The 18,284-nt window shown below is 32.9% G+C and overlaps 2 protein-coding genes across 2 annotated transcripts; one reads left to right on the top strand and one right to left on the bottom strand.

The window, feature by feature from the left end:
* Nucleotides 1-2,668: 2,668 nt before the first annotated feature.
* LOC138327808 (kinesin-like protein KIF3A) lies at nt 2,669-13,250 on the bottom strand. Its single transcript, XM_069274194.1, has 17 exons — nt 13,142-13,250; nt 12,351-12,452; nt 11,726-11,894; nt 10,796-10,940; nt 10,256-10,340; nt 9,826-9,931; nt 9,181-9,320; nt 8,755-8,952; nt 8,030-8,204; nt 7,522-7,623; nt 5,734-5,911; nt 5,158-5,338; nt 4,860-4,970; nt 4,571-4,696; nt 4,254-4,376; nt 3,741-3,883; nt 2,669-3,224 (listed from the first exon to the last, which is right to left on the bottom strand). Exons 1-17 carry the CDS (start codon nt 13,145-13,147, stop codon nt 3,185-3,187), a joined length of 2,130 nt encoding a protein of 709 aa, XP_069130295.1. The 5' UTR covers nt 13,148-13,250; the 3' UTR covers nt 2,669-3,184.
* A 14-nt stretch (nt 13,251-13,264) lies between these two features.
* LOC138327809 (cytochrome c oxidase assembly factor 5-like) lies at nt 13,265-18,201 on the top strand. Its single transcript, XM_069274195.1, has 4 exons — nt 13,265-13,366; nt 16,017-16,219; nt 17,551-17,655; nt 17,825-18,201. Exons 2-4 carry the CDS (start codon nt 16,112-16,114, stop codon nt 17,903-17,905), a joined length of 294 nt encoding a protein of 97 aa, XP_069130296.1. The 5' UTR covers nt 13,265-13,366; nt 16,017-16,111; the 3' UTR covers nt 17,906-18,201.
* The last annotated feature ends 83 nt before the right edge of the window (nt 18,202-18,284 follow it).

Raw genomic sequence — 18,284 nt, forward strand, 5'->3', positions numbered from 1 at the left:
ATGTCCGTGGTTACATTCCCATGCAGCCTTGCTTTCAATTTTTTTTAGAACTGTGCTAAATGTACACGGGGCTTTTCCATAATTTCAATGGTCAAAACTGGACAACGTAAGCAGAACTTGACCGTCGTTTTGATATATAAGGACATTTGTATGGCCAATGAACGCATTCAGACTGGTTTTATTGTCGACTATTCACTTTAACTTTTAGGGTAATTTCCCCATTGGATTTAACATTTCACAGTCATCCCTAAGAAAAAGGCACATTTTAAATTATAATAATGTAAAACTAAAAGTTACCATTAAATCATATTTATTAGAAATGAAACAGCACATTTCAGTCTCACAAGATAATAACAAATATCTGTTTTAGGTGTATGAAAAAAAACATGACAAGCATTGTCTTCATAAACAGGACATAGACAAACATATCTCTATAAAGGAAATAAAGAAAAAATAAAAATATGTAAAAAAATGTAGAATGGATGGAATCATTGAATTTGGCAAAACAATAAATAAAGACAAGGAAAATAATACATCTATAGCTAAAACTCATCTGAAAACATTAATAATAGATCAGAGAAATTGAGTAAGAAAGGTCATTCCCATAATAATAAGCACTTAAAATATGTATAATTTCAGTTTTTACAAAATGTGATGCATTTGCTGTTTAAGTGGTTACACATAAAGGACTAAATTATTCTAGCCTAAGTACAAATGAAGGGAATGATCATTTCTTTCCACAATGACATTGAAATTACGATACTAATTTATTGGATAGGAACACACCATAACCAGCATTTTCTTATAGCTTCTGACTTTGTTTTTCAGAAGAGATATCAAATAATATAAGTTATCACATGTGTAAGTATGATAAATACTGGAAAATGAGAGTTTTTTTTTAAGAATTTATCCTGAAATTTTACATGTACATGTAGATTACATTTACATGAAATTATACTTAACCTGCATTCCTTCAAATGTAATTTTCATATTGAACAATTACTCATTTCCCTTAAAAGTACTTGAAATTAATCAAATAAGTAAACTTTCACAAGTTTCCATCCCACAAAACTGGATTATCAAAGAAAACATTATTTTCGAAATATACAAGTGTACCAAGCATTCAAAATAAATGAAACCAAAAACAATTTGTACTGAACAACAAAATATCATAAATTACTTCCACATAGGACTGCTATTTAGTTACTCATGTTACACCTAATTAAGAAGTACATATAGGAATTAAATGCAACATTCAATTAATTTTGATAAAGACACACAGATGGTAGGATTTTATTAGACTTCTCAGTAAATCTACAGTGCAAACCATATATCTGCAACTATTATAGGACAATATTATACAGGCAATCCACAGTTATCTTTGACAATTGTAGCAGGGTAAAGTTTGAGGCATTCTGAAGGTAAACTGCATATGAATATAAATATTTGTTTATGCTGCTTCTATTATAAAAATTAACACTGCATCACATATTTTAGAAAATAATTGAATCAAGATAGTTTTTAAAATTTGAAATATTTTGAAAAGAACTTTTGAGAGCGGTATCAAAAAGTTTGCACATCCATCAACAAGCTTATTGATTCACATAATGAATACATTGAATAATTAACATGATTACAAAATCTGTATCTTCAAGTTCATATCAGATGATTTAATGCTAAACTTGTGGAATTAGTTAAAACTAATAATCATTTAATAACAGACAATGCAACGACTAACGTACCTTTAAATTCTATGTCAATAGTTTGAATCGGTGGGAGATGATGATTTTGACTTGTCATGCTCAAATTCACCAGTTGATGGTTAAGTACTCATCCGTACCACACAAGGACATGAAACGGTGTCTTAATATAGCCAAATTTTACAGTTTTACTTTCTTTCTATTACTATATGCTATCTTCTTGAAATATCAACATCAACGTTTATTTTCCCAAAATCTTTTGCTACTTTTGGAGATATTGCATTCAAATTTCACTAAGAATGATAACAGATTATATATAAATTTTATCCATTTAAAAACTACCTGTGCCTAAATTAGTAATAAATCACTATAAACCCATTACTAATTGCTACAAGATAGGACATAATTTCACCTCTAAAACAGGGTGTCATTTTTTCCACATATAAATTTGTTTCCATGACTATTCACATTTTAGATTTTACAAAATCAGTGCCATGGTAATACAAAGTACAGATATTGATTGACATAAATGCTACAAGACAATACATACATTATCATTAACAATCAGATTCAAAAATTTACAATGGAACAGCACCCTGTCCTTTCCATTGTTTGTATGTTGTAAGAATCATAAATGCAAGAAATCGCCCTTATATCAACGAACATTTCTCATATGAAAAATAAATCATAATCATTTTTTTTAAACTTTAACGTAGACCGTCCCTTCTGTGACGTCATACGTTTGTAACGTCGCTTTCCGGATCCCGGCAAACATATTTTATTTCTCCGTACCCACCTATTATAACTCGCTTCGGATATCCGCAAATATTTCGTCTGCCAGCTTTCCGAGTGTTTACTTGACGTGTACCAATCTAAAGTTGTGAACTGTGTGCTAATCGGTAGAGCTAAATGTAGTATAATTTTGAAGATTCGTGCATGAAGTAATTCCAAGAATAAAGATTCTTTAAAGCAATTTGATCACATTTACAGTGTAATGATTATAATGAAAATGAATTCAAATGTTTAGCTGACTGTACCACTAATGTTAAGTACTGTGTATCACATTAAATAATGCTTTTGTGACTGAATGTTACAAAATTTCACATAATCGTGCAATATATTATGGGTTTTTTCCTTAAAATTTAATTTCATCAGAATAATTTTGTTTCAACAGATTCAATCACTGTCACTCTACAAAATAAATTGCTAAAATTTTCAATTCATTTTCACATTCTACAATACATGCACTTTGCAATAAAATGAAAATCATAATAAAGATACTATGTACTAGTAAATAAATATCCATGAGAAATTAACAACTTGCTGATAATCACAACGCCAGATTAGATGATATGATAGTAGTGTGTCGGGATGTTGTACAGGTAGACCATGGTTCAGTTGACGGCCCACTTGAGAGTAGTAGAGAAGTGTTGCACGAACATAAATAATTTAACTATAAATAACACCACAGCTGCAGTATATAGTCACTGTAATACTGAGTCTATACTGGGGTCCGGCTTCTTCCTACAAACAAATAAGGAAATGAATGATTGATAATATTGGGTTTTCGAGATACCAAAACAATGTCAGTAAAGAATGATTTACTAGCGATTAGTCCCACCTTCAGGTGATGTCACAAAAACCAGATCAAAATATGATGTTACAATTGTTTAAAAATGAGACTAATCTAAGGTTAATCATACATTACACATTGTTTTGGTAATTTTAAATCGACAAATTGATATTGATGTTGATGATTATAAATGATGGTTGATTATTGAAATATTTTGTTAAACAAAATAGGTTTTCTCCCACACAAATCTTTTATGCTATGCATCTATTTACATGCCACACTGCTTATAAAACGTAATACAGTCCAACAGATTTGGAATTGTTTAAATGAATTCAATTTTTTTTTCATGTTTCCTATTGATTAATTTAGATACATATGGGTAATTACTACAAGTTTACACAATTATCATAGCTGAATACTAATATCTAGCCTATCAGTAAAGTACACCAGGAGCATATGAAGCTTACTTCTTTGAGCTCTTGGGTCTGTTTCCAGTCTTCGGTCGTCCAGACTTGGGGCGCGATGCCTTGGATGATTTTGGTCGTAGAGCCTGCTCAGCTCCCTCGGCAGTGTAAGCGAGGTAAACATTGGATAGATCTGGCTCCTGGAACTGTGATAACAAAGTATTGATACACAGACTTCAAATTATGTTTACTAACTTCCATTAAAGCATATTTTTACAATTTTATGAATCAAATGAACATTTTTGAATAGTGTGAGAATCATCTTATTAAAAATAATTTTACTTTTGAGAAAGATTAATTCTGTGATGCCTATTGTTAAATCATTCTAATAGGGTCTAATCACCATTCCTGTTTACATTTTTCTGTTGCATACATGCCACATTTGACACGAAAAAATGTGATTCAAGATTTGTTTGTCTCTGAATAAATTTTTTAAATTGCTATATTGTAGTATATTGAGTTGGTTGACATATTTTGACATACTATACCGTTTACTAAAGTTTTGACAATACATACCCGATCTTTTTCTTTATCGGGCTGGGGTGTTTGTTTCCGCATGTTATTGCCTGTGTATGCTACACATTTTAACTGCCATTCTCCAATGTCGTCGTTCCAGTGGACATGGTCCTCTATCATTTCCTAAACACATACAACAGACATAAGTTACCAACACTACAATCACAGCCAGGGACATATGAGGATGTGCCAGGTTTATGAGGTGAAAGAAAGCTAGAGTATCCAGAGAAAAACCACCAGTCTACATTTAGTACCTGGCAACTGCACCATATGGATTTTGAACTATGAAGGATAGACCCTCTAGAAATGAAATTTACCTGATATTCTGCTGGTATAAAGCTGTCAATCAAAGTCATCTGTAACTTGAGTTCCCTACTAAGTTGACGGACATTTTCTAGCAGGCCTTCCATCTCCCGTTGGTGTTCTTGTTGTAAGTCTGCAATCTATCAAACAAAACAACCTTTGTTAAGAGAATAATTACCGTATCAACATCTGAGAAATTGACGATTCATCCAACTGTATTTTGAAAAACCATGTACTTCATATTATATCAAATCAATCTTCATATCAAAGATATGTAAATGCATAAAAATAACACTACTTTACCTCAGATTTTGCCTGCATAAGCATTGTCCAAACTTTCTTCAATTTCTTGGTTTTGCCTGCTATTTCTTCTTGCAAACTGGAATATTTCTCTTCGATATCAAGCCTTTCTTGCTGTGAATAATGCAAATATACTAGTGTTAAAACATGTAAAGGTCTAACATACTTTTAGTGAGTAGCTTTAAAAGTGATGAAAGTTAATTTAAAGTTATGTTAGTTATGTAAAACAAGTTTTCAGGGAAATAAATCTACCAAATTATCTCTACTGATTTACAGCCCTGAACTTTGCTACAAGGCCTACCTCTTTTTCCAGCAGTGCTTTCCTCAACTCCTCCTCCTTGACTTTCCTCTCCTCCAGCTCCATAGCACTCTCCTCCAACATCCTCTCCTGTTCCTCCGCCTTCTCCAGCAGATTCTCACCACCAACAATGATCTTCTTTTCAATGGCGGCCAACTTCTGGGTGAGCTGGTCCTGTTCATCTCTGAAAATAAATCAATAACAAATTGAGACAGAAATCTTGCAATAAATGGAATGTCCTTAAATGAACCTTAGAGACTGAAAAATAGTATAACACTTAAAATTATAATAAACAGAAAAATATTTTTGTGACACAAAGTATCAGGTTAAATCATTTAACTGTTACTATTTCTTTTAGTAAGAAAAAAGGAAAATACTCAACTTATTTTTGAGTATATTTCAATTTTGAGGGCAGTAAAATTCATAACTACAAGTACAATTGAGTATTTCAACTGTAAATTGCAAAAATTAAGTTAATGTGAAAAAGTGGTTAGGTATGCAAATGTGACATTAAGTCACTGTGAACTTGATTTACATTATTTCATCTGATCATACCTATACCTTGACAGGACTACTTACTGGAATTTTTTCAGTTCTGCCTCTTTTACTTCTAAGTCCTCCTTGACTTTGTTCCTGTCCTCCTCTGCCATGTCCTTCTTCTCCTCCAACATGCGACGATCTTCCTCAATCTTTGCCTGGATCTCGGCCATCTTCTCCTTGGAAATTTTCTTTTGGCCACCTCCAGCTCCGCCACCACCTACAATGGTATGAAACAAATCTTTTCTTACACACTTGAAGTAATTTTCACCAATACCAAAGGCATACATTCACGTCTGTTCAGAATTTAAAGTAAAATATAACCTGCCAAAACCAGCCCTGGTCTTATCTGGAGTCATTTTTTACCAGCTTAAAGGGACAATTCAGTCTAAGAGAACTTTGCACATACATCGGAAACAAACCATTCTGATGGAATTTAGATTAGCTAGTTTTACTGCTTCTGTCCGCCATTACACATTGTGGTCAAATGTCTTGTATGCCGAACCCTGTCCCTTGCTCGTGGAATAATGCAACTTTTGTCAAGAACTGCTCAAATTGCTCTTACAGTAGTGGTTTAACCTTAATAGTTAAAGTGAATAGTCGGGCAAAGAAAACCAGTCTAAATGCGTTCATTGGCATTCCAAAAGTTCTCACATATTAATGCGACGGTCAAGGTCTGCTTACGTTTCCCAGTTCTGACCATTGAAATAAAGAAAAGGTGAAAACATTGAAAGCAAGTGCGTGGAAATGTAACCACGGGCATAGTCAGCCGGGAGGACGTTTTAGGATTCCTATACTTTAAATTAATTTCTACGTGCGCAGACAGATTTTGACGAGAAAATTTATTTTTCTATTCCATAAGAAATTATTCTGGATACATTCACATCATTTTTACGGACTTTAGCCATTCTTGCCCGACTGTTCACTTTAAATTGTCTTGCCTAAAAAATCATTTTATCAACTCCTCAGTGGTTATGTATTTCATTTGTTGTATGTGGCATTGACTTGGGTATTAATATAGTATTCATATTGTACCTGCTTAATCGTATGGCTATACCATTTGGAATTCCAGCGGTATCAATTAAAATACTAACAATGTCCTGGAATTTATCAATATTTTTTATTATATGATTCGTGAGGAATGTAGAACAATACATTTATGCCATATTTTCCTCCATGGTTATGTAACAGAATTAGCCTGACTGAATTGTCCCCTTAATTGTACGTTGTTTTTTTCTGAGTTATGGTAATTAAAACCTGCCTAAACCGGCTAACTATGCTGGTCCCAATGACAAACAGTTTTGACAAGTTTATACTGTAGCATTGTAATTTTTTCTGAATTGATTTATGTCTCTATCATTAAAGATGCTCCACCGCCGACAGAGCATAAATTATATTCATCATTTAAACAATAATTGATGTTTAATCTTGTATATAATAGTATAATTAAAACAGAAAATAATATAAAATAATTTATTATGCCTTTGGTGCATGCGCATTCAGTAGTTCATTCCATATAGGATATAGTGGTACAGAATTTTTTCGGGATGCAATTCATTATTTTTCATATTTTTAACTTGAAGTAAAATTAGATGCTCAAACTTTTCAATGGTGGTAATGGTGTAAAGTAAGTAACATTTGTAACTGAAGAAAAATACTAAATCATCTGCTCCTGTTTTTAATAGTGAAAAAATACCATTTGTCAGCAGTGGAGCATCTTTAATAATTGATTTGATATTATGTATCAGTACAAATTTAGATAATTTGGTGAACATATCTATTCCTGAATTCAACAACACTGTCCTTTATACCACAATAATTTTACAGTACCTTTCTTTTTCTTGCCCTTCTTCCTCCTACTCCCTCCTTCCCCAGGCTCTCCTTCTTCACCTGATGATTCCTCTTCACTTCCACTGCCCTCATAATCTGAACCTGAAACATTGAAGTTATATAAGGGGTACACAAATAGTGATTTTAAGGATCAGGGGTACACAAATAGTGATTTTCACAACATAAATTTTCATCAGAGTTCAGTGAAATTATAATTTTAGACTCTGCATAGCTTTCAGGTTACTTGCATAAAATGTTACATTTCATCAATCAACAAAAATCTATTAGACTATTATGACAGTATTTCATCCAAAATTGAAAATAATAATATATAGTAATATATGATGTAAAACATAGATACAGTGCCAAACAACCTACAAATGTACATTAATATTATAATATTATGAATTTGTAACTTTGGAATAAAACATTTGAGAAGGATATTTCTATGAATTATTAATGATACAGTGTCCTGATGATAAATTGTTGACCATAAATAAATATTTACCTTCTGCCAGTTGTTTGCGGAGCTCTTCAATCTCCTTCTGGAACTGTCTCAGCAAGGCGTCCTTAGGGTCCTCATTAATCTTAGCGCTGTTCTTAATATTCTTGGCACGATTTGCGTAACGTAGGGTACTTATTGATTCATCATAATTATAATCAGCAGGTCCAATATTAGCAACCTGATAACAAGAACAAACACTTATTTACTTGAAAAGCAGATTGATGTAGTTTTGAAAACATGAAGATATGTAGTTTTCCCACTATTCACTTATTTTTCACTAGATTTTGTCAAGAGAGATTTCTCTGTCAACCACTCAGGTACGACAGGTACCATGAGGATATGACGACGAAATCACAACCTGAGAGGTAATTCATGAATGTCTACAACAGGCTTGCTGGGGATTGGACATTCATGAATTGCCCAAAGGCTTGTGATTTTGTTGTCTCACGCTCAAGGTAAAGAAACATTAAACTGATCCATTAGTATCTGATGGCCAGTTTATCATATATCTTTCCTACAGTATTTATATTTTTCCTACAGTATTTATAAGTTGTACAGTAAGCAGAACTCTATTTTCAAGTTGTACAATCAGTGAATTATATTTATCCCCACGAAGTATTTATCAGTTATGGAAAACAGTATTCTTCACTTTTAAAAACAAATATGCTTAGATGAAGATCTAAGATCTGGTTTTAATTTATTTAATTAAACTATCAAAAAAACAATACCATAGCTGTTTTGGAGTTTCCCCCCAGTGAGTCCTGCAGTAAACGTGTAAGTTTGGAGTTTCTGTATGGAATGTGAGTACTTTTCCCGTCTACCAAGGAGGAGATGACGTTGCCGAGAGTTGACAGAGACAAATTAATCTTCGTAGCTTCCTTTAGTCGCTGCCCTGTAGCTCCAGTCTTAGCCTGTCGCTCTGATCCCTGTAGAGGAGTCAATCAATAATATAAAATTGATTTAACAAATGTCTTTTGCTTATACTGCACCATGATATTTTATTTCTGGAGTATAAACAATACATAATTCACTAATATTTTAACTGAAAATGTCCATTTCAAATTTTGGGGATATGACGGGTAAAATGACAATACATGCTATCAATAAGAAAACTACACAACCATTCTTATACGACACAAAATATCAAGACTCACCGCCAAATCTACCAGATGAAGTTTACCAGCACGGACATGCTGTTTACCATCTACTCCTTTCTCACTACATTCAATAGTCACGGTGAAGATGGCATGAGACCGAGAGCTGTGAAGGTTCATGTTGGTAGCTCCAACTACCCCTAAAGAAAAGTAAAAGAAAGTGTTAAAATTGTTTAAATGTTTTTAACAGTTTCACATATATTTCCATGAACTAAATAGATGTAATATTGTACACATACTTGTACTGTTATATATGTCAGCTGTGATGGTTGTTTTTTGTGAAGAAATGTGCACTTAACTATGAATAACAGGTTAAAGCTTATAAAACCTCTCTCCTGCTCTGCTTTTATTATTGATATCACTATTCTTGCCATCTTTGTATTCTGTGTTTGCATATTACAGAGTTTTTTTCCCTTGCAGGTAGGTATTGATTGTGACGTCATGTGTTTGCGAGCGTAACGTCATACATTTCAGAGAAAACAATGTGATTTGCGCTCACAATATAATGACGTAACAATCGATACCTGCCAGCTCAGCAAGAGAGCTAACTCTGTAACATGCAAAGACGGCATAAACCCTTTAATAATCTTTTTTTTTCACACTAAAATTTAGACTGAAATCAATACATGTGGTAAATTGACTTACTGTTCTTGTTGCCAATGGTCATGATTCTGTCCATGTCATCAGCATTATTGACCACAAAGTTGGAGAGATCCTTGACATATACTCCTACATCAGGCCTTTCCTTCACCTATATACAACCAATGTCTCAGTAAGAGTTTTATCCCTTAACATTCTTTAAGAACCAAATGTACAATCACATTACTTGGGTAAGCAATATGATGGAAATCCTTTATTTAATAGTTACCTCATCTTGGTTTTGCTTCCTATGTATGTACTAGCTTTAGGAACACACTCATATAACTGGACTGATTTAAGTTTCTAATTATATTGTTAAAACTGAATGCAGTTACAAATCATGTACTAGATTTGCATCTGGATCCAAAAACCTTGCCAGAGAGTTCAACTAAAGTTAAAAGCTGAACATTTTAAAGTATGAATTTGTATTCTGTACCTCTAGTTTCTGATGTTGGTCTTTTCCGAGTAAATCTCGGACCTCTTCATTGTAGATTTCTAGGTAGGATACCCTGACTAAGAATCTGTAAAGAGGAAACACAAAAATAAGCAGGATCCATCTTGTACAATACTGTAATATTTCATGAAAATTGTGTTGTCTGGTTATTGATAATAATGTCTTTGTGATCACAAAAGACAAATTAAAGTTGTTGTTTTTTTTTAGGTAACAATAACATTTCAATTTCAATATGTTATTTTCCTATGGAGTAATTGTTTAAAAAAAACATTTTTACCATATACTTATTACTATTCTATTAGCCTTCAAAGTCAGGTTAAAAAGTTAGTCTACATATTGGTAGTTATCTTATTCTAGAACTGCAAATATGAGCCGAAGTTCCTTAATGTTATCAATATTTCGAAAATTGCAATAATTCTGACAAAATCCATTAGCTTTATATACCAGAGCAATAAACTTGTATATATTGTTGAGTGTTAGAGTTTATTGATCTGGTAAATAGAGCTAGATAGGTATTTGTACCTAGTGTCTCCTTCAGCTTTAGCTATATGTCCAAAAATATGTGCGAATGAGTTAGGTATGATGCCTCTCATCTCTGGAACTGTCCGCACTCCTTCCATGGTAAAGGTTTTCCCAGTACCCGTTTGTCCATATGCAAATATAGTACCTGAAAATGAATCAATAAATAAACTTATAGTAGATGTAATTTTTTTGTTGGCTTTAATGCTATTATATTGTAAATTTATTTCCACAAGAATTTTTTTTTACCACAATTACACTTTAAGCATTAATTTTAGAGAATGTACTAGCAAATGCCTGTATCAGAACATGTAGTAGATTCTTGAAAACATCACACTAATAAATCCATTAACTGATCAGTAGATCAGAAGATTTTAACTTCAACATTTAATTTTTGAATTCAATCAATTGTCAAGGGATTTAAAAAGTCCATTAAGCACGTCCGACACATGAAGTTAACAGTGATCAAAGATTTCAATTCTTCATCCATGAAAGAATATTAAAGATGCTCCACCGCTGACAAATGGTATTTTTTCAGTATCAAAAACAGGAGCAGACGATTTAGTATTTTTCTTCAGTTACAAAAGTTACTTACTTTACACCATTACCATCATTGAAAAGTTTGAGCTTCTAATTTTATTTTAAGTTAAAAATACAAAAAATAATTAATTGCATCCCGAAAATATTCTGTGGCACTATATTCTATATGGAATGAAGTACTGATTGTCCATTCACCAAAGGCAAAATAAATTATTTAATATTATTTTTTGTGTTTATTAGCCATATATATATACCTGATTAAACACCAATTATTGTTCAAATAATGAATATCATTTATGCTCTGTCGGCGGTGGAGCATCTTTAAGTAATTCAAAATGTCAACAAAGACAGCACACTTCACTGTGGAGTAATTTATATAAGCCTATACTGTACCATTGTAGCCTTCCAGTACACAGTCTACAATCGGCCGAGCAGTCTTGTTGTATACGTCCACCTGTTTACAGTTTGGGGCGAACACTGTGTCGAAGGTAAAGGTCTTTGGGGGTTCCCCCTGAGAGGGAGTAGGGTTCTTCACTGTCACACATCCCCTCACCTCATCAACCTAAAGATGAAATTGTGTCAATAAATGAATGAATCATAAAACACATTTAGAAACTTTTACACTGTCCTATCAGTAATAGATTAATACTGATAAAGTTGATGATCATTAATCATGTAATACTTTCATTTTCATTACACAATTGTAACAAAGGTTAGTGCAAGAGCTTGTGAATAGCCAACAGGGTGTGTTGATTTTCCAAGTAAACTTTAAAGAGGTTTGATATTTGGGTCTCTTTGACTTTATTTTGACACTAATTATAATGCTGACAAGTAAAAAAGAAAAAGTAAAAAAGTCTACAAGATGCTTTAAGTTCACAATTAAGGTTTACAACATCTAGACATTCCAATTTTCCCTTTTCAGCTTTAAATCTTAGTTTCTCAGATGCTTAACTGAAGATATATACCAATACCATAATTGTGCAACTATGTGGCATTGTATGCTCTGAAAGATACTTACATTTACACACATAACACATCCTTGCTTTTCTTCTGTTGCATTCAGGGGCCTACAGCGGACACACACCTGCACATTGTCCGTATCTGCAGCACTTTTCTTTTCCTTCCAATGAAAAATAAGAAATCAGATCAACCATGCAGGATAACCTTTGTACATGCATGTACAATAACATTTTGCTTGTTCATAATTAGCAAATTTACATGGTCAAGTGTTATTGAACAAAATACAACACATTATCAGGGGTTTCATTATCTTTCAGGAGAGACGTTACAATTTCAATTTCAGGGGGTACTTTTCCATACCATCTGTATGCTATATGTACTTTAGCCAAAATCAGGCGGTACCACAGCCAAGTTCAACTGACAAAAAGTAACGGGTACCGCCTGATATTGAAACCTCTGCATTATTAATATATAATTCCTTGATCTCTGACATTATATTATAGACTGTATGCAAATGTCCATAAAATGCATAATCTTATAAATGTACAATTTATCATTAACATTTATATTATAGTTAAGTAGTTTCAATCCATGCTATTTGTTTTGTCTGTTGAACAAGTTGCAAATATTCCATTTTAAGCGATGAGGATTAGACTTACAAAGAAGCCATACCTAGTACCTTCATGAGTACAAAAAGCTTTTTCTTAACGTTAGTTATGTTGATCAAATATCAGTCAAAAAACGAAATATATCACGATTCGTATCCGTTATTCAAAGTATAAGATTTTATAAACAATGATACTAATTGAAAAGCTTCTGCTAGGCAAACTATCTATCGTTTAAACTTACAGGCATTTTGCAGATTTCTTTGAAAATCAGTAAAAATCACCACCGATTTCTTCATTCATGCTGTCATTCCAAAATATTTGTATTAGTAAGGGCTATCTGAAATACAATGATTTGATTGGTTTAAATAAATGTCAGCTTTCGGACAACCTCGGATTTTTACATGTTTCTCCTTACTTTTTCATCATTTCCGAAAGAAGAAAATGGCAGCCTCCATGCATTAGCTAGGTAACTACCAAACTTTTTATTCAAAAGCGAATTTAACAAGTCGTACTTTTTTCTATACCAAATTTTACACACATAATGTTATACGCATACCATTGCCAGCTAATTTGCACTAATTTCAAGTTATCCTTGACGCAGCAAGTTGATAATAAATAGAGGGACGGAAATAGAAGGTCAAACATGTATCCTTATGTAATCACTGTCAGACAATATCTGATCATCATCAGTAGTGCTGCTTCGTAACGATCACTAAACAAAATTGAATTTCAGTACTCAGAGTTTGGGATTTGAACTCGGAACCAACAGACCAACGTGATTTTGCATAATTCTCCTTGGTCTCGTAGTCACTGATAGTTAACTAGGCCTAATTTTAACAGGTTGGGCACAACCCTGCATATGGGTAACAGTTACCCATTTGAGTAACAGTTACCTGTTTGAGTAATCAATAAGTTACCCAAATGAGGAATTTTGTGTAAGAAAAATGCATGAAGTTGTTTTAAACTTTTTTTTCAAAAAAGGGCGTAATAATTTTGACATGGCACCATTACTAACATAACATAGTACATTATTAATCAAAATGGGACAAACTTCATTGTCTCAATTTTGGTAAAAGTCACAAAATAAACCACCTCCATTGCTTACTATGGTGCTAAAAATAGAACACAGGTTAAACTCTAGAACGAATATACGTACCCGGCCTACTATAACCTTTCGGTCGGGTACGAATTGGTCCCTATGTGTCGTAGTGGAGCAGCGCCTCCGAAAATCACTCGGGCACAATTTTCTATACTTTGTTGTAGGTTTCCGATTAATATATGCGTATACAAGCATTTACATAATTTCGTTATCCTAAACAAACACAACTACCATTCTTAATATCTACCGTATCGCTCACAAGACGTCAAATTCCTAATTTGAAGACTTCCGGTATATATTCTCTTCAGAAAGGCCTTTATATGTATATGTAAAAAAATAATGTCTAGCTGAGAATTTGATATTTCATACGGTTCAGTTTTATTGTCTAGTAGGTAAGCGATATAAAATAAATAAGATAAAATGCATGCAAGCGTTTTCATAATGGTTTGCATAACCATTACTTTGCTCCATTAGCAGTAATAGGCACCAATTGTAGCTCTAAAGACGACATCATCTGTCTTAAAGTCTTTTGAGCTACAATATTGCAGCTAGTTAAACTCATTCAACCATGACAGTCATTTGCACTGAGTTACACAACAGAATTTGATATTTCACCCACAGAAACACATATACAGTCTTTGATCAGTTGTAAGGCATTCTAAAAATTATGACGCCCTTTTTTGTTAATAATTTTTAAAACAACATTATGCGTTTTCTTTTCACATAATTACTCAATTGGGTAACTTATTGATTACTGCAAACAAGTAACTGTTACTCAAATGGGTAACTGTTACCAATATGCAGGGTTGTGTCCAACCTGTTTAAAAAGATGATTTACCCCGGCTGTTGGAATGAGATGTTAAAAATCGTTTTCGTTGCTAGTTTGTAACCCACATGTATGTAATGGATGGCTAGATACTACTTACAACCATGAAGGCATTTGTCTTGGACTGTTACGTTACACAATGCATCAATTAACGTTTTACTATATACCGTATTTTCCCTAATGAGGGCGCCGGGCGCGGGTAAATGACTGAGGGGGGGGCGCGGTTTTTTGAGACCATTTTTAGATGTTTTTTTTCTGAAACAGACTATTGTCATCTTGCTTTTAGTTTCGTATTTTTCTGAAACTTATGATAACCAACTTTCGTTTTGAAGTCAAGTAAGTATTGAAATTACATAATAATGAAGAAATGTATGCACCAGAAGTATTAAACATTGGTTAAATATGTCTGTTTCACGGAATTTTTGCATTTCATGCTAGCCTGTTTGTTTACCTTGCGTACACAAAATGGCGGACGGTGCTTTCGATCGCTACTTTCGTTTTGTGGCAGATGGGGAATACCGACAAGAGCACACAATAAAATGCTTAGAAATGATAATATTACTGTTAGTTAGGAACCTTTATCATAGATATACAGTAAGTATTCATAAAACCTGTACAGACATCGCTAAAATGTTGTTGCCAGTTAGTCTTCATCCATACACGTGTGTGGGACATTCAAGTGACACGTTTTGTTTTGAACATGGCGTTCTAGCTATTTCTATGTGTAAATACTTGGCAAGTTATTCAGTGCAATAAATTTAGTGTTTATACAAGCTGATTAGATATCTGTTAGGCATCAGATTGATGTAAAACCATATTTCATTATTGTCTGCAGAGACAAATCGTCACAATCTGGCACAAAAATTGTATGAAATTAGTTGATTTTTTCAGCAAAAAACGTGGGGGCGCCCTTATTAGAGGAGGCGCTCTTAATAGGGAAAATACGGTATGTTGTACTGTAAACTTTGAGATATAATTTGTAGATTTTATTGATGTAATACAATTTTGTCAATTTCAGCAACAATGTCCGTCTCATTTTCTTACTTTTATCCTTATGTTATATAAATTATGCCCATTGTTACCTTAGTGCTGTAATATTTTATAAAACTTTAAAGCATCTGTTCTCAGAACGAGTTTAATCCATTAAAATATGACTGAAATGTATTAAACTAAATATTTTTTTTTAAATAGGGTAGCGTCTTCAGAAAAGACACCAGGCTATACTCCCAGCAGAAGCCCTTGAGTGGTCTCCACGCTGATTCCTATTGTAAAGATATTAATTAGCAATGTGGCCATTCGGGGAAAGTGATCCGGACTCAACACCTAAAAAATCATGTGAAAAGCAAAGACAACTATTACAAGACTGCTTGTTAATGAGTAAATGTGTAAATCTGGTAAGGTTTGTTACAGCATCACATTTAATTTTTTCTGATCCAAAGACTTATAATAGCCATATACCTATAGCATTCAAGATTATATTCTTTATAATATGCGTAAAGGGTTTTACTTTATTTTAATTATATGAAACTTTCACGTAATTACACGAAACTATCACATAATTACGTTATTATGCGAAAATTTGGGTTTATTACATGAAAATTTTGCGTTACAGTGCGAATAACAATATATATAATTTATATAATTACATTGTTTGAGCCTTTGGAAGCAACAATTAGATTCCGGAAGCCACATTTAATATGGACAAGCAAGAACTTTTTTATCTATACACATGAAATTGCCCAGAATGCTGAAGTTCACTCAAAATAAATGTTGAAACATCATTTAAATCTGACTTTATGGCGTTAAGCTACAATATACTCCCGTACTCACCTGCAACCACACAATTTTTATGTTCATTTTGGAAAAGGTTCTGATTACCATTTTACACTCAATTTATAAGAAGCAAATTTTCTCTTTGCTTGTTTAATTTCTATTCTGTTGCTAAAATAACTTCCATGAGTATCTACACTTCCTTACAACTCCATTGAAGTACAATGAATTTTATTTAAACGTTCGCCTTACTGCTTATGATATATTATTGTTGGAATTTGGAAATCCAAATGTATAAGACAAAAATTTCCACTAATCCGGATCCCATGGTCATGCGGAGATCAATGTACAGTATATGGACTCGGATCATTTTTAGAAACATCAGTTCAATATTAGTGTTGTGACGTCATAATTGTATCGATTTTGGACTTTTGGATTCCACTATCCAAAACATTGAGTTCATTAGTGTAGTTTCTTATGGCCATCCTTTTACTTACTAACAAGCACCTCAAATAATCCTATTGACATTTTTCAGAGAAATATTAAAAATTTTCAGAGAAATATAGGTGATATACTGCCCCTGTAAAATATAAAATAAAGGATTCAGGGGGTTATATAATTTTATTACTGCAAATTCCAAACTCTGACAAAGGAAAATTGTGGGGGATAAAACACTTGCTTCTACAATAACCTTTACTATAAAAGACCCCTCGACACACACCAGGTGCCATAAATTAGCGGAATAAAAGTATAGATGTTGCAATCATATTTCATTACATTAATTGACTAATTATAATGATCAATGCTTCATAAGTTAATGATGTACATGTACAGCTGTGACTGTGTTATGAACTAAACTCAAAAACTGCTGACTTCCTTTTTATTAGTTCTACTATACAAAAGCTTCTATACCTGTAGATTTTTATTTGTCATTCATTGTACATCTGTTTTTTAGGATGGCAATACTCCGAAGGAGTGCCTCAAAATGAAGGGCCACCCCAGTGTACCGGACAAGTGCTTTCATTATCAACATGACCTTTACCTCTGTAAACGATCAATGGTAATTAACTGCTTACTGTCTTATCTTTGTCATTTTTTCTCAATATTCTTCATCACAAATCAACTTTGATCAATATTAAGTTTCCTATTATCTGCTCTTGCATAATCATGTTTATCAGTTTTCATTACGAATTAAAAGAAATTTATTTATGGTTTCTTCTCTTTTTTAGATCGATATGAGGGCAAGATTCCGAGGAAGGCGTGGAGTTGATTATGATGAAATACATCATGGGCCACAGAAAGAGGAATGATAAATGGTGTAAATGGTTACATGGACTCTAATTAAGTGTATTGTGGATTGATAGTGGATGTATTATTCTAGGACTAAAATCATGTGGCATTATTGGATGTGCCTGGTATTAGTGACTGATCATTGGGAAAATTCTAGGACTTATGAAGTAATACATAATGTTGTCCGAGTGATCCAGGCATGGCTATCTAATTCATTTAATAAGTCATACATCATCTTTCTTTCTCCTGAAAGTTGGTATTAAATCTGAATGATTATGTCTGTATCTATAATTAAACTATTTTATAATAACTCAAATGAATGTTTTGCTTTCATTGATTCTGTAAATAATTTATGGTGTGACATGTTTGTCAATATGTAATTACATATACATGTAATCA

This window comes from Argopecten irradians, chromosome 7 (genome assembly GCF_041381155.1).
Source record: "Argopecten irradians isolate NY chromosome 7, Ai_NY, whole genome shotgun sequence".
NCBI lineage: Eukaryota > Metazoa > Mollusca > Bivalvia > Pectinida > Pectinidae > Argopecten > Argopecten irradians.